General features: G+C 51.4%; 1 protein-coding gene across 1 annotated transcript; it reads left to right on the top strand.

Moving 5' to 3' along the window:
• Positions 1 to 2,377: 2,377 nt before the first annotated feature.
• Positions 2,378 to 20,824, top strand: DHX30 (DEAH (Asp-Glu-Ala-His) box helicase 30). Its single transcript, XM_009078337.1, is given in 19 exon segments — positions 2,378 to 2,504; positions 4,633 to 4,743; positions 7,131 to 7,486; positions 8,228 to 8,354; positions 9,378 to 9,527; positions 10,053 to 10,205; positions 10,934 to 11,755; positions 12,891 to 12,969; positions 13,472 to 13,576; positions 14,630 to 14,805; positions 16,121 to 16,327; positions 16,679 to 16,760; positions 17,304 to 17,497; positions 18,272 to 18,431; positions 18,718 to 18,853; positions 18,855 to 18,870; positions 19,369 to 19,472; positions 19,583 to 19,722; positions 20,352 to 20,824. Coding segments are annotated over 17 exon segments (3,081 nt in total). The 5' UTR covers positions 2,378 to 2,504; positions 4,633 to 4,743; positions 7,131 to 7,292; the 3' UTR covers positions 20,588 to 20,824.
• Positions 20,825 to 20,848: the final 24 nt, after the last annotated feature.

Genomic DNA, 20,848 nt, shown 5'->3' with positions numbered 1-20,848 from the left:
CTTTTCCTCTCCCTTGCCCAAGTATCCAGTCTGACAGGGGTCAGGGCTGCAGTGGTACAACAGAACTCTTTGCCTAAATCTCCCGTGATTCTGCCATTGGTCAGCTTTCAGGTGAGCCCTTCTGGTACATCAACACAACATTGGTTGTCCCTCACAGAGCAGCTTCTTGGAGAGCATCTCTTCCACGTGCCTGTGTGACAGAGCCTCTCTTGAGTCTTTGTTTCCTTGAACATCCCTGGGAGTGTTCAAGGCCAGGTTAGACAGGGCTTGGAACCAGCTGGTCTAGTGGAAGGTGCCTCTGCCCATGGCAGAGGGTGGGACAAGATGATCCTTAAGATCCCTTCCAACCCAAATGAATCTGGGATTCTGTGGAGGGAGTTACTGTGTCTTTATTACAGCAACTCTGGAATCAGAGTTTCTACCAGAACATGATTGGTGATGCTCCAGGGAGTGTGACTGTTGGCTCGATTCTCCTTGGATTTGGTGGCTCAGTTGGAAATTCCAGATCCTGGTGGAACCAATGATGGTGTGTGTTGGCTTCTGAGTCATCGCTGAAACTTCCTCTGAATTCCTGCAGAGGATTTAGAAGCTTTCCAAAAGGGACTGCTCACACCCCTGGTGGTCTGCAAGGTGGTCAACCAAGTCCTGACTGCCTGGGGAGTGTGTGGTGAGGCTGAGTGTGGGATTAGCTGTGCTAGCTGCTACTGGAGTCAGGAATCTCATCCCTCTCCCCTATTTTCTTGTGCTGGTTTTGGTTACCTGCACAGATGATTTACTTGGGAGCCCAGCAAAAACCTGCACATTCCACTTTGCTGCTTTGGCTTCCTGTGGGATCAGGGCTGTGGATGTTTGCGTGACTGGGTTCATGGTGGTGTTGGAGACTGGGAGAAGGGGCTCATGCTCCTCACCTAAGCAGGGAGCTGTGAGGTCTGCTTGTGTAGCATGGGTGCATCAAGATTTGTTATCACATTGAACGTGATCTGATCTTGCTGGAAAAAAAGGCTCTTCCCAGTGCTGGCTGCAGCAGGGATGCAGCTGAGAGAGGAGTTGGAGCAGCTTCCTTGCCACTAAAAGTGCTGGAGTGGATCAGGGAGGAGGCTGGGACATGAGGGGGTGTGACATTGCTCTGTCTGGGGGCAGTGAGGTTTTACTATTGGTATTTTATTGAATGATCTGATCATTAATATTTCCTTCCTGCAAGTGCCATAGCCTGAGCAGCATTTCCCTGTTGAGACGGGCTGAGCTCAGCCAGGCAGTGCTTCCTGCCCTCTATCCCTGCTGCCTCTGGGGCTGCTTTGTCTCCACATACTGTTGGCAGCTTCTTTCAAGGGGATCCTCTGGGAAATTCAGTACAAAACCACATTCCCAGGCTCTAGCCTAGCCTCAACCAAATCAGGGAGTCCTCAGGAGTTACTTCATGTTTCTACCACTGTCTGGGTCTAATGTGGAACTTGTGAGAACCTTGTTTTACCCCTGAGGTGATCTGCATGGTTGGGGGTGGCATGGAAACACCAAAACTGTTCCCAAATAGTTGTTGCTCACTTGGGTTTGGATATGGAGTGATGACAAACGGAGCTGCTGTTGCCTCTGTGGTGAGGAAACTGCACCTGCTCCTTGCTGGTGACAGCAGCTGGACATGTGCCCAGGTAGTCAGAAAGGCCAGTGGCACCTGGCATGTGTCACCGTGGTGTGGGCACAGGCCCAGGGCAGTGCCTGTCCCCTGTGCTGGCACTGCTGAGGCACCTCCAGTCCTGGGGCAGTTCTGGGCTCCTCACGACAGGAAGGACGTTGAGGGGCTGGAGAGTGTCTGGGGAAGGGCCTGGGGGAGCTGGGAGGGCTCAGCCTGGAAAAAAGGAGGCTCAGGGTGACCTTCTCACTCTCTACAACTCCCTGACAGGAGGTGCAGCCAGGTGGGGTTAGGCTCTGCTCCAGGGAACAAGGGACAGCACAAGAGGGAAGAGCCTCAAGCTGTGCCAGGGGAGATTCAGGTTGGCCATCAGGAGGAATTTCTTCCTGGAAAGGGCTGTCAGGCATTGGAAGTGGCTGTCCAGGGAGGTGGTGGAGTCACCATCCCTGGAGGTGTTCAAGGACAAACTGGATGTGGCACTTAGTGCTCAGGTGTGGTTGACAAAGTGGTGTGGGCCACAGGTTGGACTCAATGATCCAACTTTTCCAGCCTCTATGATTCTGTGATTTTGCTGGTGCCTGGAGATGTTGTAGGTGAAACACTGAACGCCTCTGCTTACTTCCTGCTCCATAACCTCTGAGACACAGATGCTCCCAAAGCTGTGTGAAGCAGGTGTTCAAACCTGTCTTTGAACAGGATTGCACAGGAATTGTAAGAGATTTAGTTCCTCTTTGTTTTTTTTCCAGATTCCAGAGACTTATTAAAGGAATTTCCACAGCCTAAAAACTTGCTCAACAGTGTGATTGGACGAGCCCTGGGCATTTCCCATGCGAGGGACAAGCTGGTGTACATCCACACTAATGGGCCAAGGAAAAAGGTAATCCTGTGGATGTGTTGGACATGTAGTGGGAAGGGAGCCACAAAACTGCTATCCTGGAAGTAAACTTTTCTAGCAAAAAAAAAAAAAAATAATAGAAGTGTTTTAATTCCACATAAAAGTTGTGTGCTAATCTCTCCAACATTAAATATTCTCACTTCTTCCTATTTAACCTAACTTCCATGTGCTTTAGTAGGTGTCCAAAGGCAGGTGCTCTCTTCCCTCTTTTAGTGTGTGGAAGGATGGATGCTTTTCTGGCGTTTCTCAGCAGAAAGACACATAGTCTGTGCTTAAATGTGCTTAAAGGTGCCTTGCTGCCCCAGAAAAGGAACATTTTAGTGCTGTAGTTAGGCCTTAGTAGGATTCAGTTGTAGATGCCAATAGAACAAATGCCAAAGCCTAAAATGTCCAATTGCCACCAGAAGAGAAGGATTTGTTTGCAGTGGAGGGAGGCTTCTAATGCTCTTTAGGGCAAAATGAAACAGATTCTGTTTTTTTGTTAAATGAAGTAGTGGAATTCCAAGCAAGCAGTTTTTCAGGTAGTTTGAGCTCTCAGTGGGATCTGGATCCATGCTGTAAACTGAGCAGGGATTCTTACCTAACAGGTGCTCCGTGCTCAAGGCTTTGCCTCCTTTTGCCCCACCCCAGCTCTCATTCCAGAGCTGAAAACCCTTTCCAGCTGAAGTTTTAACTGCAAATTCCATTCCAGGAAAGTACTCAGTTCAGATGAATTAACATTTCCCACTAACATTCTGTCTAAAATTTCCCAGGCAGTTTTTATTGCCATGTCCTTTTCAAGCATCCCTGAATTTCAGGGGATACATTAGTAATGGTTACTTTAGAGTTCTTCATTATTTGTGTTTTTCTTGCTTTTCCTCAAGCTGTAGAGCAGATTCCTAGCTTAAATTTTGGAATACCATAGCCAGTGCCTCATTGTTTGAGTTTGTGTAATCAGTTCACATTCTTGTTAGCACTTAAATAGATGAATGTTGAGGATAACTTTGCATTAAACCAAAAAACGAAACCAGGAAAACAATTAAGGTGCTCTTGGAGAAAATGAGGGCTGAAAACCCAAAAAACAACAACCTGGCAAGTGTGTGGGACAGGACAGGCGAGACAAGCTGGAGAGCTCTGGGTTGGAAGTGAGCGAGGGGTTTTTGTAAGCACCAATAACTTGGCCTTCATGAGACAACTCTTTTCTCAGCAGGTTTGTGCCTTTTCCTGCAGAGCCCAAGGCAAAATCCATAGCAATTTCCTGCTTTGGGATGAGGTTCAGCTGGCAGGTGGGCAGCCAGCCAGGGGCAGGCTGGTGGGAAGTCAGGAGCCTTTTCTCCAGCCTCAGAGGTGGGGTTTTCCCGGCAGATCTAAATGCCACCTTTCATCTTTGCTGCAGAAACAGGAGATAATTCCTTAGGCTTTTCCCTCTTTGAGCCTTGCAGGGCCAGGAGGAGAGTGAGTTCTGGATTTGGAGTAATTTTTTCAAGAGGACAGGGTTCTCTTGAAAAAAATGAAAAAATGCTTTCAGCATTCTTTGCTTCTGCGGGTTTTGAGTTGCTCCCATTCAGCTGTGCTGCTATCAGAGGAGTTCTGGTGGTGCTGTAGTTGGGCTGGAGCTGAGTCCTCATGTGCCCAGTGACTCCTGCAGCTCCCTCTGGAACTGAGGGGCAGTGTGCTGCCAGTTCAGCTACAATAAGGAAGCAGTTAGGAAGATTTGCTTGTCATTGGCACCGGAAACATGTTGGAGAGGGCGTGTTGCTCTCAGGCATGGTCTGGTGTGCTGCAGTGTACACAGGAACAGTCCCTGAATGGAATTGTTCATGTAATGAGCTCTTGGCAGTAATTCCTTGGAGCTGTCATGCTGTGACACTGCAGCCTGGCGTGTGTGGTGCTGTGCTGGACCTCAGCCTGGCTCAGCCCCGCAGCTTCTGTGGGGCTGTGGCACCTCTATCCCCTGCTCAGGCTTTTCCTGATGTGCTCCTGGAGTGGAGCTTCCCATGAAGGCACTTTGTGCATTCTGTATTTCTCCTCTTTGCCTGGAGTTCAGAGATGGTTGAAGTGGGTGTGTTCCTGGTGGAGAGGAGAGCTTGTCCTCTGCTGGCTCACTGTACTGGTTGTCTTTGCTTTTCAGAAAGTCACTCTACACATAAAATGGCCTAAGAACGTGGAGGTGGAAGGCTATGGGACCAAGAAGATTGATGCAGAGCGGCAGGCAGCAGCTGCAGCCTGTCAGCTCTTCAAGGTGAGCTGTGTTCCTCTTCAGCCTGAAGAGGCAAGCCTTGGGGTGTGCAGGCCTGGCCTGTTCTGGTGATGTGATTGCTGGCTTTTACCTCTCTTTATTCACTCTTTTAGTTGGCCTGTCTTAGTCAGGGGTAGAGGGGGAAATCTTGACTCTGAACCCATTTGAGCTTAAAAGCTCGCTTGCTCAGCCGGGCATGAACTCACTCATTCTGTGAGTCCTGGTCCTTGTTCCTTATGTCCTGGACCTTAATCAGCTTCTCTCTTAGTCTCAGAATCTACAGTGTGTAGACCTTTCCTCCGGTGTGGGTGTTTCTGTTCACTAACTCACCCTTCTCCCAGACCCACCTGTGTGCTTGCAGTTGTACGACCTTCAGAGTCTCTTGTTTCCTCTTCTCTAAGCCACAGTGTGGCAATTGCATGTTCAGTTTTACTATTACTCTGAAAGTTATGCTGATTTGCCACTTACTTATGGCTGGAAGTGGTCGATGTGTGCACAGCCAGTATCAGACAGGGCCAGTACAGTTACAAAGGTCCCCCTTGAAGGTGTTTGATAGCTGAGAATAAGATGCAGTTTTGTCTCCAGCTCTACCACTGACTTTGTTCCCTTGAGCAAGTGAGTTTGGTTTTGGAGTTTCCCTTTGGTCTGTGCAATGGGAACAACGATATGTTCCTGCTAAGGAGCCTAGAGAAGATGCTGTGGATATCTAACAATAAGAGAGGGCTTTTGATTTGCTTGCAGATCCAGAAAGCTGTATTAGGCAATAACCAGCCTTGAGGTGTTCAGAAAGGCAGTGTGAGAGCTCAGGTTCTTCGGCTCAGGCTGGTTCCTTCAATCCTGTGATCAGCAAAACTCATTTCACTCACTGATTTGTTCCACCTCAGTCAGTGTCCAGTGGAAATACATGCTGGCTTTATCCTCCCTAGCCAAGCACTGTTCCTAGCTTTCTTTGAGACTGGAAGTTTTAAAAGGACAAAATATCCTACTGACACTTTTCCCGACATTTTGGAAATGGCTAAAGTTTAGTTTAGAACTTGAACCCCAACAGCCTGAAACCACAGGGCACACAAAGCTTTAACTGGTGCTTTGCCAGCTAAACCTGGAACCTGTCAGAAGACCCTCGTGATGGGAGGCCTTGTGTGATTATAAGTGTAGAAATAGCTACAAATGGTGCTTTAAAAGTCATCAGTTCAAGAAAATTAATAGTGCCTAACAGGGCAGAGTGTCTGAATGCAGTGACTTTGAGCAGAGCAGCAGCCAGGTGTATTCTTGCTGTCTTAGGCTCTCTCACAGCACAAAATAATACAACCCTGGCCCTGCGTTGGGCATTGAGAGGCCTAGAGCTGTAACTTCTGTTAAAAATAAAGATAGAAGTTTTATTGCAGTGATATGGTGAGACTTGGTGTGTTCTGCATGGCTGGGGTTTTGGCTGAGCTTCAGCCCTAAATCTGGATGGTAGAACAGTTCTCTGTTACTGCTAGTCTGTTTCAGAAACTGCTGCATTGGGGAGGTTTTGCTGCTGCTTATAGAAACAGCTGTTCCTGGGAAATGGAAGGAGATGAGCCATTCCCTGAATTCTCATGTTATCCCAGATTGTGGTAGTTTAGTCTTTCCAAAAAGATGCATTTTGTGCACTACGGGTGGTTTCAAAACTTGATGATGGTAAATATAGCCAAGAATTTGTAAAATCCCAATAAATCTTGGCCTCCCTTTCCTAATAAGCCGTGTGGGGCTAAGAACTGTGCTGTGGGAAGTGAGGGGAGAGACCACATTCCCTTTCATAAGAAATAATAGCAGGAGGAAATTTGAAAGTCCCTGAAAGTCCTTTTTCATAGAAATATAGACTGTTAGGAGGCTGGAATGGACCTTAGAGATCATCTAGTCCCAACCCCCTGCCCTGGGCAGGGATGCCTCCCACCAGACCAGGTTGCTTCAGGCTCTATCCAACCTGGAACACTGCCAGGGTTGGGGCAGCCACAACCTCCCTGAGCAACCTGTGCCAGTGTCTCACCACCCTCACAGGAAAAAACCTCTTCCTAAGATCTAATCTAGATCTTCCTCTTTCAGCTTATCCCCATTACTCCTTGTCCTGTCACTCCAGTTCCTAACCAAGAGTCACTCTCGAGCTTCCCTGGAACCCCACCAGATCCTGGAAGGTTACTGTGAGGTCTTCACGCAACCTTCTCTTCTCCAGACCGAACAGCGCCAAGTTTCTCAGCCTGTCTATGTAGGGAAGGTTCTCCAGTCTTCTTCTCAGCTTCATGTCCTCCTCTGGACTTGCTCCTTCTCTTTCTCCATGGGAAGTGAAGGGCTCCTCCCCTTCTCTCCCTGACCAGGTGTGTTGGTTCCCCTCAGTTACCTGTGTGTGTGTGTGTGTGTGTCTGCTGCAGGGCTGGGGGTTGCTGGGGCCCCGAAATGAGCTCTTTGATGCTGCCAAGTACCGGCTGCTGGCTGACCAGCTGGGCTGTCCCGATGAGCGCTGGTGCTCCGAGGGCAAATGGCGCTCCAAGTCCGGCCCTTCCCTCGCCGACCTGTCCACCTGCTGGCGGCGCATGGAGCCGGACGATTCCATCCAGCCCATGGAGCAGGGCAGGATGCCTAAAGCCATGAGGAGAGAAGAGCTGGAAGAAGGGGAGCTGGAGGAAGGGGAACTGGAGGAAGGAGAGCTGGAGGAGGAAGCAATCGATGTTACGGATTACCTGCCCATGGCGCACCAGGACGCTCGGACTCCAGGCAGAGACGCAAGGTGGGTCTGTCTCAGAGCTGCTGATCCAAGGCAGAGGGAAGGGAGGTTTTTCCCTGTAGGTGATCCTTAGAGTTGAGCTGCAGCTCCCCACACTGCTGGTGGGGCCTGTAGATGGGCCAAACACCAACTGCTGTACCATTCTCTTTGTGAGCAATGGTGGGGCAGCCTGGGCTTGTTCCTTGCCGCCATCACATGGAACACACACACAGAGGCTTCTTCCCTGGAGCCTGTCCCTTTGGAGAGACTGCTGCAGGTCTTGTTAGCTGCCTTATTCCTCTGTGCCTAAAGATTTCCATTCCCAGAAATGGTGTGTATGCACTTAGACCTAGTTTTGGCCACCCTGGTTTTGTGGGCATTAAATCTGCTCCTTTCCATCATCATAGTTTCTTGCTTGACTTCATGTTTTATGAGCACAAATGCCAGATTTTTAGTAGTCAGCAGGGGCAAGATCTGTCAGGATCTGATGGTGGTGGTTGTTTTTAGGGAAGCTCTGTGGATTCAGAATTATTTATGCATTAAGTCTGTGGTTGCTGTCTGGTTTGTAACCTTGGTGTAAAGGTTTGGTTGCTGTGTGACTCTGCTAGGTGATTGTTCTGGGACAGGTTTTAGTAGCAAGATACAGCTTGGCTCTGCAGGGGACCAAAATTATCTGTGCTTTAACTATGTAGCACAGTTGAAGTGAGGTAGGTCTGAGCACAGAGTGGGTGTTAGTACATCAAACTCTTCTTCTCTGCCATCCAGCCGAGGAGGGAGTTCCATTGAGATGACGGACGACAACACTGCCATCCGTGCCCTCACACAGTTCCCACTGCCCAAAAATCTCCTGGCCCAAGTGATTCAGATTGCAACCTCTTCTTCCACAGTCAAGGTAAGGTGCTGTCTGATGCCTGCCAGGGATGAAGCTCAAAGGCTCCAACAGGAATCACTTTGGATGCTCTGTTTGGGCAGCAGAACTGGGGAGAGGAGGGAAGTTAGAACCAAGCCTAGAAAAATCAGCCTGAAGAGCAAGGGAAAGACTTTGTGGTGAGAACTGAGGGAATGTCATAACAGAAGCATGAGGAATGTTGTTCCTTGAGGCCAGGGCGATGGAGGAGCTGCTGTCTGAATGAAGGCAAGTCTTTCCTAAGGTTCATTTCCTCATGTATCTGCAACAAACCCAAGTTTGTGTTCTGGGAGCAATGTGTAATTTCTGTGCTGACAGAATCTTTGCGCAACTTGACCCTTGCCAATATCTGGTGATCCTCCTCCACAGAATGTGTCACCCACCTCCTTCCCAGAGCTCGTGTGTTTAGCAAACAGGAGCTGTGCTCTGCCCCGAAGCCTCTCAGGGATGCTCCCCACACAGATCTCTGCTCTCCCTTCTGCTTAGCCAGTGCCTTGTGGGCTGGAGGTGGAATTCGGTGCAGTAAAATTCTAGTGCTCTGTTAAAACAAATCCAACAAACACCCAAACAAAATAGAACAGAAAAAGCCATGAAGGGTCTGGAGGGAAAGGCACATGAGGAACAGCTGAGGGACCTTCTTCTGTTGAGTTGGAGAGGGAGACTGAAGACAGACCTCATCAGGGTCTGCAGCTTCCTCATGAGGGGCAGCACTGACCAGTGACAGGACCTGAAGGAATGGCTGGTGCTGTGTCAGGAGAGGTTTAGGTTGGATATTGGGAAAAGGATTTTCCCCTAGAGGGTGTTTGGGCACTGGAACAGCTCCCCAGGGCAGTGGTCATGGCCCCAAGCCTCATGAAGCTCAAGAAGTGTTTGGACAATGTTCTCGAGGGCATGGTGGGATTGTTGCAGTGTCCTGTGCGGGACTGGGAGTTGGATCTCTGATGATCCTTGTGGATCCCTCCCAGCTCAGGATAATCTGTGCAATCTGATGGTATTCTGTGCTTTCAGGAGTACATGCAGTTCCGTACAGTAGGCACCAAGACCAAGATCTGCAAGCTCACGCTGCGCTGGCCCTGCCCTATGACCTTCGCTGCCAAGGGCCGACGCAAGGTGGAGGCAGAAAACAAAGCAGCAGCTCTGGCCTGTCAGAAGCTGAAGGTGAGGATGCTTGGCTCCTGCATCCCATATCTCATGTGCCTATGGATAGAGAGGCTCCTTCCACCTGGCTTACTGTGTTTGAGCCTGATGGGATGATGCCTGAAACTTTCTGATCTCAGACTTTAAAAAAAATAATACTTTATATACTAATGTTTTAATAAACTTGTATTTACAAACCTTGGAATTCACAAAATGCCAGAATCATAGCAAGGGAGATACAAGAGGGTTTTGTCAGGTACAGTCATGACTGCTGTTGCTCCACTGGGTCTGTTTAAGACCCTCTTGGCAAATGTTGTGTCCAGGGCAGGTAGCAGTCGACTCTAGCATATCTGTTTCACCAGAGTTGAGGTGGGATCATGTCTTGTTTCTTGCTGTGGCAAGAAAACCAGGAAGAACAGGAAGTGATGGATTTGGGATGGTAAGGAGTTAACCTATCCAAACATGTAGAATCCATATGCTCCATGCACCAGCGCTTGGTGTGCAGCAGTCTCATGCCTGATGGTGGTGTTTGCCTCTCCCTTGCAGAGCCTTGGCTTGGTGGACAAGAACAACAACCCCCTGAGCCATGCCATGTACAACATGACTTCCCTTCGGGAGCTGGGGGAGAACCAGAGGAAGCCCTGTCACATCAAGGTCCCTGAAGCCACCCTGCGCAAGATCGAGAACTACCTGAACCATGTAAGGCTCACTCAGCTCCCTCAGGATCACCTGGTCCCAGTTCACTTCAGGAATTACACATGTTGGAAAGCTTCATGTCAAAACACTGAGGGAATTCATGGCTGGATTGTTGCCACAAAACTTGATCAGTCTCTGCTGCCCTTTGGGGAAGGGAGACCCTTCCTGGGCAGTGGCCTTGTCTGGGGAAGGCTTTGTGACCCTAAGGCTGAATCCAAAAGTTTTCATTGTGGCTGAATCCTGCCAACATCTGGGCCAGTGCTTTGATTCATGTTCTAGACAATTCCTGACCTGTTGTTGCTCTTTTTAGTTCTTCCTGTGTGGTCTGGGACTTGTGGTTTTTTTCTTTTGTCAAGAAAGAATATTTCTGGCTTATGTTTTGTGTAAGTTCCATGTCTGGGCCTCCTGAGGGAGGGAAGGTGGTGGTGTAACTTGATAGTTTCCAAAAGTTGTCTTTGAGGGGCTGTTGCATTGCTTGCCTGCAGCAGCCACTGATGGGAGAGCTTAAGTTACTGCTTTGTGCTTGTCAGTTCAGGCATCAGCACTAATACCCCTCTTAAAATAGGGTAGGCAACAAGGAAAGTACAGGTTGTTACCTAAAACCTTGGCAGAGCTTCATGGTCATGGCAAAGCCAGGCTGGCTGAGTGTGTGCCAAGCACTTGTTTCTGTCCTTCTCAGGACTGGTACTAATAGTCTGTGTGTCCCTGTCAACTCTCTCCATCTCTCCCAGTATCCTGTGGACATCAGGGAATCCAGGCCCCGGATTGCTGATGACATGATGAACCTGACCAAGGAATCCGGTGCGATAAGTGATGCAATAACAGGGAAGACATACATACCCATGTTGGAAGCAGAGGAAGTGCGCCTTAGCCAGAACCTTCTGGCCCTCTGGAAAAGGAGAGGAGCCTCCTGGCAGGAGAACCACCCACTGCCAGTAGATCCTCACAAGGACACCATCCTGTCAGCCATTGAGCAGAACCCTGTGGTGGTAATAGCAGGAGATACAGGCTGTGGGAAAACCACGAGGATCCCCCAGCTCCTCCTGGAACACTACATCCTGGAGGGGCGTGGTGCCCGCTGCAATGTGGTGATCACCCAGCCCAGGAGGATCAGTGCCATCTCTGTTGCCCAGCGCGTGGCACAAGAGTTGGGGCCCAACATGAGGAAGAACGTGGGCTACCAGGTGCGACTGGAGAGCAAACCACCTGCCCGGGGAGGAGCCCTGCTCTTCTGCACTGTGGGAATCCTGCTGAGGAAGCTGCAGGGCAATCCCAGCCTGGAGGGTGTCAGCCACGTTGTGGTCGATGAGGTCCATGAGCGAGATGTCAACACGGATTTCCTGCTCATCCTGCTCAAGGGCATCCAGAAGCTGAACCCCGACCTGCGCCTGGTCCTGATGAGTGCCACAGGGGATAACCAGCGCTTCTCCCACTACTTTGGGGATTGCCCTGTGGTCAAGGTGCCAGGGTTCATGTACCCAGTGAAGGAGTACTATCTGGAGGAGATCTTGGCCAAGCTGGGCCGGCACAGACACCGGCACTACGAGATCAAGGTGGGTGTGTAGTGTGGTGGGTAAGCTGTTCCCCTTGGATATGGCACTGACTTGAGGCGTATCAGCAGGGAAGAGTTTGGGCCTGGAACTGGTCCCACTTCCCTGTGGTTGTTGGACAGTCTTTGCTCAGCTTTAATTCTGTGTCAGCCCTCATGAGGTGACGTCAACTTAGATGACTTCAGATTGGGGTCAGGTTACTTTTGTCCCCCTTTAGTGTGAAGTTTAATGTTTGAGTAAGCTGAGAGCTCAATTGTTGTGTGTCTCTCGAGACACAGATGCAGACTGGAATGTTTGCACATGCTGTGCCAGCCTGGTCCAAGACTAGGATGGTTGTGGCTTCCAGCACTCCATTCACCTCAGTGCTCACTGTCCTGCATGACTGAATTCCCTGATAGCTGCTTTTTGCAGCTAGTCCAACTGTTCCTCTGGAAAATGCCCTCCAGACATATACTCTGTGCTGTGAGTAATCTTAGGGCAGTGGTGGGTCATGAAGTCAAATGTTGAGTTTGGCCAGGACCTCCAGACGTTTTCTGGTCCAATCTGCTGGTCTGGAAGCTCTCAGCCTGTTTCTCCTGCCTGGAGAGGTCTCTCCCTGTGGCTGAGCAACTGTCTAGAGTATCAGCCACTTCTCCCAGTCCTGGATCATCAGCAAACTGACTTGGGGTGTCCCATTGCCTTCAAGGCATTTCTCCTGTGTCTGATGTGGCTGGGATTTTCCCCTGAGCTCTTTAAGCTGGCCTGATGGGTCTGTTGCAAGAGAGATACAAAAGCTGCTGCTTGGTGCCTGGTAGATTTGAAGTCCCAGGTGCATATGGCACAATTTTGTCTCCAGAAATGTCATGTGACTTTGAGGTGCTGTTCAGCAAAGGTGCACAAAGCTCAGCTTCCAAATCTGGAGAGTGGGAAGAGGCTGCCTATTCTCACTGCACAGCAGAGGGAACTGGCAGTAATTGTGACCAGAGCAGGTTCCAGATGGAGTAAACACCAGGCTCCTAAGGTTCCTGGCTCCAAGCGCTGGGTAGGCTGTCCAAAGTACAGGCATTTGCTGTGTCCAGAAGTAGCTCTGGAGGCTGTTGCCTCTGTGCTCTCTGCTAGACTGTCTCTCACTCACCTGCATGTGTCCTGTTCTATCCAGCAATCAGATGATGAGTGTGTCCTTGATCTTGACCTGATCACTGACCTCGTCCTCCAGATTGATGCCCATGGAGAGCCAGGTAGGTTCTGCCTTGCCTCCTCAGTCTTTTCTTTTGCTGGAGGGAGACAAAAGTGAACCCTATAGACCCTTTGCAGAGAAACCACAGTGCTGAGCCTCTGGGCAAGGCCTCCTTGAATTCCTGTTGGTCCAGGTGGTCTTGAGGCACAAGCAAATTCCAAGTCTTTGGCTAAGACGACATCTGAGTCCTCAATGTCCTCGTGTTCCCAGGGGTGAAGGGCAGGACTTGCCTGTGCTCCAGCATTTCCAGCCTTGTGCTGCACAGTTATCTGTCTCTGTTGGAGCCCCATCCCTGTTAACTATCTTTGCCTGGAAGGTGATGTTTTTGGGAAGAAGTCAGGGCTCTGGGATGACTTGCAAGAGCTTTAAGTGTTTCTAAGCTCATAGGTATTGACTCTCAAACTCCAGCTAGACTGGTTGCTTTCTGCCTTGAAAACCTGTGACTCGAGCTGGGGATAATGCTTAGATTCCAAGGTCATGTGTTCTTAACTCTTGTGTTCTAGGTGGGATCCTCTGCTTCCTCCCTGGCTGGCAGGAGATTAAAGGAGTGCAGCAGCGGCTGCTGGAGATGTTGGGCTCACAGAACAACCGGTACCTCGTCCTGCCAGGTAAGAGGGCAGGGTCAGCCCCTTGCTTCCCAGGATCCAGGAGAATCCTGGGACAGTGGGCTCTATGAGCCCCTTCAGCTTTGCACTCTGATACAGAGCTTGTATGCTTTGATGTACCTGTTGTGTAATTGTGTGTGCTAAGCATGAGTAACTCCTCCTGGCAAAGGCTGTCCAGACCTGTACTTGATCAAAACAAACTGGCTTCCCCTTTGCCTCCAGCAATTTGGGACTAGGCAAGGGGGAAGCAGCTCAGTTCTGCACTGCTGTAGTTGCACACTGAGTCTGCACAGAAAAAAGTCCTCAGGACCTGTTCCTAGGGATGCAGGTGGATTCTGGAGCTCAGCTTTGATTAGTAGATTTAACATTCCTTATCCCAGGAGGGAATTTTATAACAAAGCCAGTTTTGCTCTGCAAGGCCGTGAGGGGTTTGGCATTTTTGGTTTTTAGCAGTCCTCCCTATTCAGTGTCAGACAAGGCCAGGCAGGAGCAGAGCTGTGAGAGCTCAGCTGCAAATAAATGCAGGTGTTGGAAAAACTGTGTGTTCTTGTGCTCTCCTACTCTTTTCTGCTCCTGCTGGTAATGTCTTTATGTCACTGGCCTGTAACAGGGTGTATAGGTGATAGAGGACAGCCACAGGCCCTTGCTGACAACCATTTCTGACCAAGTGAACCCACATGGTAGTGAGGACACCCCATTCTCCTGCCCCAGGGAACTTTTGAGGAGGGGTAGCTACAGAACTGGACTGTGGGAAGGAGTGGGACTTCTGCTGGGGATATTCCAGGGGTGCCACCAGCCTCTGGGACAGGGGGCGAGCAGAGCTCCTACTGCTGCTGAGCCATAGCTTGAAGCAACTGAAATGGAGACCTTCACAAATGGTGTGTAGAAGATTTTTTTCTGGGGTCTGGCTGGCAGGAAACTGCTGACAATAAACATTGACAGGTGGTATCCCCATTCCTGCCTCCTGTTTCTGGAAGTGGGAGGTGATGGTACAGGGAGGCTGAGAATCTCTGCCCAGCTCAGCCAGGAGGGACTGACACTGGTTTGATTTCCCAGTGCACTCCAACATCCCCATGATGGACCAGCAGAACATCTTCCAGAGACCTCCACCTGGTGTCAGGAAGATTGTCCTGGCCACCAACATCGCTGAGACCTCCATCACCATCAACGACATCGTCCATGTGGTGGACAGTGGCACACACAAGGAGGAACGCTACGACCTAAAGACCAAGGTACTGCTGCTCTCTTGCCTGTGGTGCATTTGGGACACACTGGAGGTGCAGGTTGTTTTCAGAGCAGCATGTGAGGTGCCATTAATGGCATGATGGAGCTGCTTCCCATTTGGCCCTTGGGACATGGATGCTGTGTCCCTGTTTGGGTGAAGTGTTTTGACTCTTCAGTGTTAGGATCAAGATCATCAAGTCCAGCTATTAACCTACCACTGTGCTGTAACTCCTAAATCATATCTTCCAGCACCAGATCCAGATGTTTCTTGAACACCTCCAGGGATGGTGACTCCACCACCTCCCTGGGCAACATTCCAGTACCTGACCACCCTAACAGTGAAAACATTTTTCCTCTATGGTAGGCTCTCCATCGGCTTCTGCACAACAGGCAAAAATCCGGTGTCCTCAAAGAAATTTAAGGCAAATCCTACTCCCTTCCTAGCTCTCTTACACTATGGAATTTCTGTAGCTTTTCTGTGTGCTTTCAGCCTTTTTCTATCGTTTCAACAAAAGCCTCTTGCAGGACAGCCCTGAGCTGTTAGAAAACTCATCCATACACACACGTTCATAACAAGGTGAAGGCAGCTGTGCTGCTGTTGGTCTTGGAAGAAGGAATTCTGTCTGCATCCCACTGCCCTTGTTCTAGGACACCGTCTCCCAGGGCTGGGTGGTGACTCACAGTTGGATGAGTTCTGGCTTAAATCCAACCCTCTCATATTTGCCCAGTGGTTCAAAACACCCTGTGGCAGGGCTGGTGTGGGGGGTCCTGGTGAGCCTCGTGATGGGGACCCGGGACAGGTGTCCAGCAGGTGGCATCAGGGTCTCATCCATGCCCTGAGCAGCCCTGGACTTCCCAATGCTGCTGCTGGATAGAGACCAGCACTGCAAGAGGCAGGAGAGTGGGAAAGGCTTGCCTGGCCCTTTAGCAGGATCGTGGATCAGTTGTGAGGAGTCTGAGGGCTGTGCCCTGGGTGGAAAGGTGCAAAGAGAGGGACTTTGGATAAGGATATGGAGTTGATAGCACAAGGGGAATGGCTTCCCACTGTCAGAGGGCAGGGATGGATAGGATATGGGGAAGAAATTCTTGGCTATAAGGCCCATGAGGCACTGGCACAGGTTGCCCAGAGCAGCTGTGGCTGGCCCTCGAGGGGTTCCGTTCCAGGCTAGGGTCAACAGGGCTTGGAGCACCCTGGGCTAGTGGAAGGTGCAGGGAGTGGGACTGGATGGGCTTTAAGATCCTTTCCGAACCAAACCATTCTGGGATTCTGTGGTCTGAACAGGACAGAACTGAAAGCATCCCTGCCTGTTTCTATTCTCCTAGGTGTCCTGCCTGGAAACGGTGTGGGTGTCCAAGTCGAACGTGGTGCAGCGCCGCGGTCGTGCTGGCCGATGCCAGTCGGGATTTGCCTACCACCTCTTCCCTCGCAGCCGCCTGGACAAGATGCCAACTTACCAGGTGCCAGAGATCCTGCGCACCCCCCTGGAGAACCTGGTGGTGCAAGCCAAGATCCATATGCCGGAGAAAACAGTAAGCACAGCACGTGGCTACGGGGCTGGCGGGATGCGTCCTGCCTCGTGCCAGCTCCAGACACATGAGTAGGAGAAACCCAAGATGCTGCTGACCTGAGTTCTTGCTTTCCTAGATGTGGTGCTGTCTAGGGAAATTAAGACCAGGAAATGTGCAGATCCCTTAGATTAGCATGTCTAGAAGACTGAAGAAATGGAGAGGGCTGAGCTCATATCCCTGGAGGCGGAGGGAATGATGTTGCAGTCTTGAGGCTCTGGGACAGTTGCAGGGTGTTCCTGAGGGCTCTCCCACATGCCTGTATGGGAAACATTCCCATTCTTTCCCTTTGCCCTTCCCCCTGCTGTGTTTCAGGCAGTTGAATTTCTCTCCAAGGCTCTGGACAGCCCTGACATCAAAGCAGTGGACGAAGCAGTGATCTTACTGCAGGAGATTGGTGAGCTAATGTGTCCTGAAAACATGTTTGCTGTCTAAACATGAAAGTGGGAGTTGGCATGGGATCCTGTGGGGCACAGTGGGCAATATTGTCCCTGGATGGGGGTGGCAGCTGATAGGGACTTCCCAAACCACATGCCTTATGCTGTTTTATTTCCCTGTGCTGTTTTATTTCCCCATACTGCTTTGCTCAAAAAGTGGGGAGAACTTTCCAAGGTTTAAAAAAAAAAAGGGGTGACAGAGAAAGAAGGGAAATGGTGATCTGGAATTCAGAGCTGGGGTGGCAGAAGGAAGGAATCGGTGATCGGGGAGTTTAGAGCTAAGGCCTTGTTACTTCCCTGTGGCTGTGACAGCTGTTTCTTCAGCCTTGGCTCAGTTAGAGTCCTGGGGGTTCCGGGTGCTTAGCACAAGCCTCTGTCCTTGTGCCTCTTCTGGTGGTCACTCTAAATCTCCCAAGCTTAGTAGGCAAGTTCTCCTGGCAGCTCCCAAAGCCACTGGCCACCATTTTGGCCATGCTGGCAGCTGATGGACTGCTCTGATACAGGGGTGCTGGACCAGCGGGAAGCCCTCACCACCCTGGGCAAACGCCTGGCCCAGATCTCCACGGATCCTCGGCTGGCAAAGGCCATTGTCCTGGCCTCCATCTACCGCTGCCTCCACCCTCTGCTCGTCATTGTGTCCTGCCTCACCCGAGACCCCTTCAGCAGCAGCCTGCAGAATCGTGCTGAGGTGGACAAGGTGAGGAGCCCCTGTCAAAGGCAGGTGGGAAGCAGGGAGGGGAGGGGATGACACATGTCACACAGTTTTGTAGTATCTTAAAGGGTTGGAATGGACCTGAAAGATCATCTAGTCCCAACTCCCTGCCCTGGGCAGGGACATCTCCCACCAGAACAGGTTGCTCAAGGCTTTATCCAACCTGGCTGTGAACACTGCCAGGGTTGAGGCAGCCACAACCTCCCTGAGCAACCTGTGCCAGTGTCTCAGCACCCTCATGGGACCGGAAAAAGCTTGTTCCTAATATCTAATCTGAATTTCCCTCTTTCAATTTATCCCCATTACTCCTTGTCTTATCACTTGAGTTCTTAACAAAGAGTGCCTCTCCAGCTTCCCTGTAGCCCCTTCAGACACTGGAAGGTTGCTGTAAGGTCTCCATACAACCTTTTCTTCTCCAAGCTGAGCAGCCCCAACTCACTCAGTCTGTCCATGTAGGGAAGGTGCTCCAGTCTTCTTACCACCTTTGTGGCCTCCTCTGGACTTGCTCTAACAGTTCCATGTCCTTGAGAACACCAGAACTGTGTGCAGTATTCCAGGTGGGGTCTCATGAGAGCAGAGTAGAGGGGAAGAATCACCTCCTTTGACCTGCTACCCACACTCCTTTGGATGCAGCCCAGGACACAGTTGGTTTCTGGGCTGAGTGCACATTGCAGCTCATGTTGAGTCGTTCATCAACTGTCACCCTCAAGTCCTCCTCCCAGGGCTGCTCTCCGTGTCTCACATGTGTCTGTGTCACAGGCCAAGGCCGTGCTGAGCCGGGAGAGTGGGAGCGACCACCTGGCCTTTGTCAGGGCCGTGGCAGGCTGGGAGGAGGTGCTGAGGCGCAGAGACAGCCGTGCCAGGGACAACTACCTGCAGGACTATTACCTGTATGGCCCCAGCCTTCGCTTCATCAATGGTGAGTCTTGGGGTCCTGCTTTTCCCCTCTGTCCCCTGAAAAGACTGATGTACTGATGAAGAATGTGGTGCAGAAATGGGCTGGACTGGGCAGGTGACTGCTGGACTGGGCAGGGCCTGGCTTTAGCACTTCTGGGGGCAGGTATAACCCCGTGTGCCCTGGAGGCCGTGGGCAGGATGGGTCTCCTGTCCTACCACTGAGGCTGGTGCTGCCCTGCTGAGGTTAATCATTCCATGGGATGAAGGAGAGGGTGAAACTCGTCCCTGGGGCTGTCTCTTCCCTCCAGGCCTTGTCAAACAGTTCTCTGAGAACCTCTATGAAGCCTTCCTGGTGTCATCCCCATCTGATTGTACCATGCCATCATCTGTGTGTAACCAGTACAGTGAAGAGGAAGAACTTGTCAAAGGAGTTCTTATGGCTGGGCCCCAACCTCATCCAGGTATTGGCTCTGCCATCACTCTCTTGGGCTGGCTGCTCACTGCAGGTGGCACAGGGAAGCCTTGAGGTGCCAACCATGTTTGTGCTGTCTCGGGAATGTATGTCCAAGTCAGGCTTCCTGCCCGGTGCTCCTGTGTGCTGCTCTAGTGCTGTCCCTGGATCCCCACTCATGGGGGGTGGCCACCCCAGCCCGTGCAGGTCCATACTTGGGTTCTTGTCACTTGGTCTGTGAGCTGTCGAGGTGTCATCTTCTCCTCCTGTTTGCTGCCTGGGGTGGCATCTTCCTCCTGTTTGCTGCCCCTTGCTTGGCGTTGGGTGACTGCCAGGTCTGGTCACTCCACGAATGTGCTCTGCTAACACAGCGGAGCTTCTGGGAGTGGAGGAACACAATCACCCCTTCCCACACATAGGAGAGGTGGTTGTGGGGGACATCAGGCTGACTGCAGGTGGGCAGGGCCTGCAGGTTGTGCAGATATTTGAGCTTCTCCTCTCCTTCCAGGTGAGACAAGGCAAAGTGACTCGTCAAGGGAAGTTCAAACCCAACAGCTATGCGTATCGGACAAAGGCCGGCACTGTTCTGCTCCACAAGTCAACAATCAACAGGTGGGTGATCCCTGTACACCTTTGACCATGGGAGGGTGTGGACCCCACACCAAGACCACCCTGACACCTGTGCCAGCACACCTGTGACTGACAGAGCTGTCCCTGTGCAGGGAGGCCTCCAAGCTGTACAGCCGTTGGCTGACCTACTTCATGGCAGTGAAGTCCAACGGTGGAGTGTTCGTGCGGGATTCCTCCCAGGTGCACCCGCTGGCCGTGCTGCTCATGACCGACACGGACATCCATGTCCGAGGTGAGTGCTGCAGCACCTGCTGCCACAGCCTGCTGGGGCTACCTGGTGTGCACCCCACTCCCACAGCAGGCTGGGGGGGCTGGCAGGTGTGCACCCCACTCCCACAGCAGGCCATTCCACTGCTTCCCTTAGCCATGCCTTCCTGGCTTTCCAAGCCTTTTGCTGTGGGCTGGGTGTTGCTGTGGTGGGGCTGTGGAGGTGATGGTTTGTGAGCTATTCCCAGCTGTAGCTCTGCAGGGAGCTAAGGAAGCTAACCCCTAGCAGGCTGAGCCTGGAGGCCTATGCCTGGATCATCCGGGGGAAGGAGGAGCTGAGCTGGCATGTGAGGATCCCTCTTTTCCTTGGGGATGTGTCTCTTTAGCCTGTGGGGTTTTGGCAGTGCTGCAGTTGGTCTCTAGCCCTTGAGCTCAGTTGGGCTGCGCTGTCATCTGCTGTGGGAATCTGGGAGGATCCCAGTGTGTGGTCAGAGTGCTGTCTGGTTTTCTTGGGAACTGTTGGCCCAGTGGAGTTGCTGGACTGGACTAAAGTGAGTGTGGGGAGGACCCGTGTAGCAGCAGTGGAGAGGGCTGAGCAGCCAGCACGGGTCAGCACCCTTCCTGCTTCTCACCTCCTCCCTTCTTCCCACCAAGATGATGGCTGGAGAGCAACGGTGTCCCTGACGGACAGTGACCTGCTGGTGCTGGAGGGGGACTCCTACACCATCCGCCTCCTGCGCGACTTCCGCGTGTCGCTGTCCAAGATGGTGGAGACGTGCCTGTGCTACGAGATGGCAGCCATCCCTGGGGACCTGCACCACCAGCACAGCCAACTGCTCGACATCCTGGTGGATCTGCTCAAGGGCCCTCCCGGCAGCTTTGGCGCTTAAGCGGAGCTGGAGGATTGTGTGGGGACTTGTAATTTGTATAAAGATGTTCACAAATGTTTATTTAAATAAAAGTTCTATTTATCCCTTGTGAAGTCATCTCTCTCCATCCTAGAAGATTAATGTTGTCTGAATCTCCTGCTGTCGGCTCTGTGCATGGGAAGAACAGCGCAGTCCCGCCGGGAATGGACTGGGAGTGCCGATGGACCCTGACGCGAGCTGCGTGGACACCCACCCACCTCCTCCGCTCCTCACAGCGTCAGT

The sequence above is a fragment of the Acanthisitta chloris genome, unplaced genomic scaffold, assembly GCF_000695815.1.
Source record: "Acanthisitta chloris isolate BGI_N310 unplaced genomic scaffold, ASM69581v1 scaffold9217, whole genome shotgun sequence".
Taxonomy (NCBI): Eukaryota; Metazoa; Chordata; class Aves; order Passeriformes; family Acanthisittidae; genus Acanthisitta; species Acanthisitta chloris.
The sequence above is the reverse complement of the archived record's forward strand: the minus strand, read 5'-3'. Positions and strand labels throughout refer to the sequence as shown.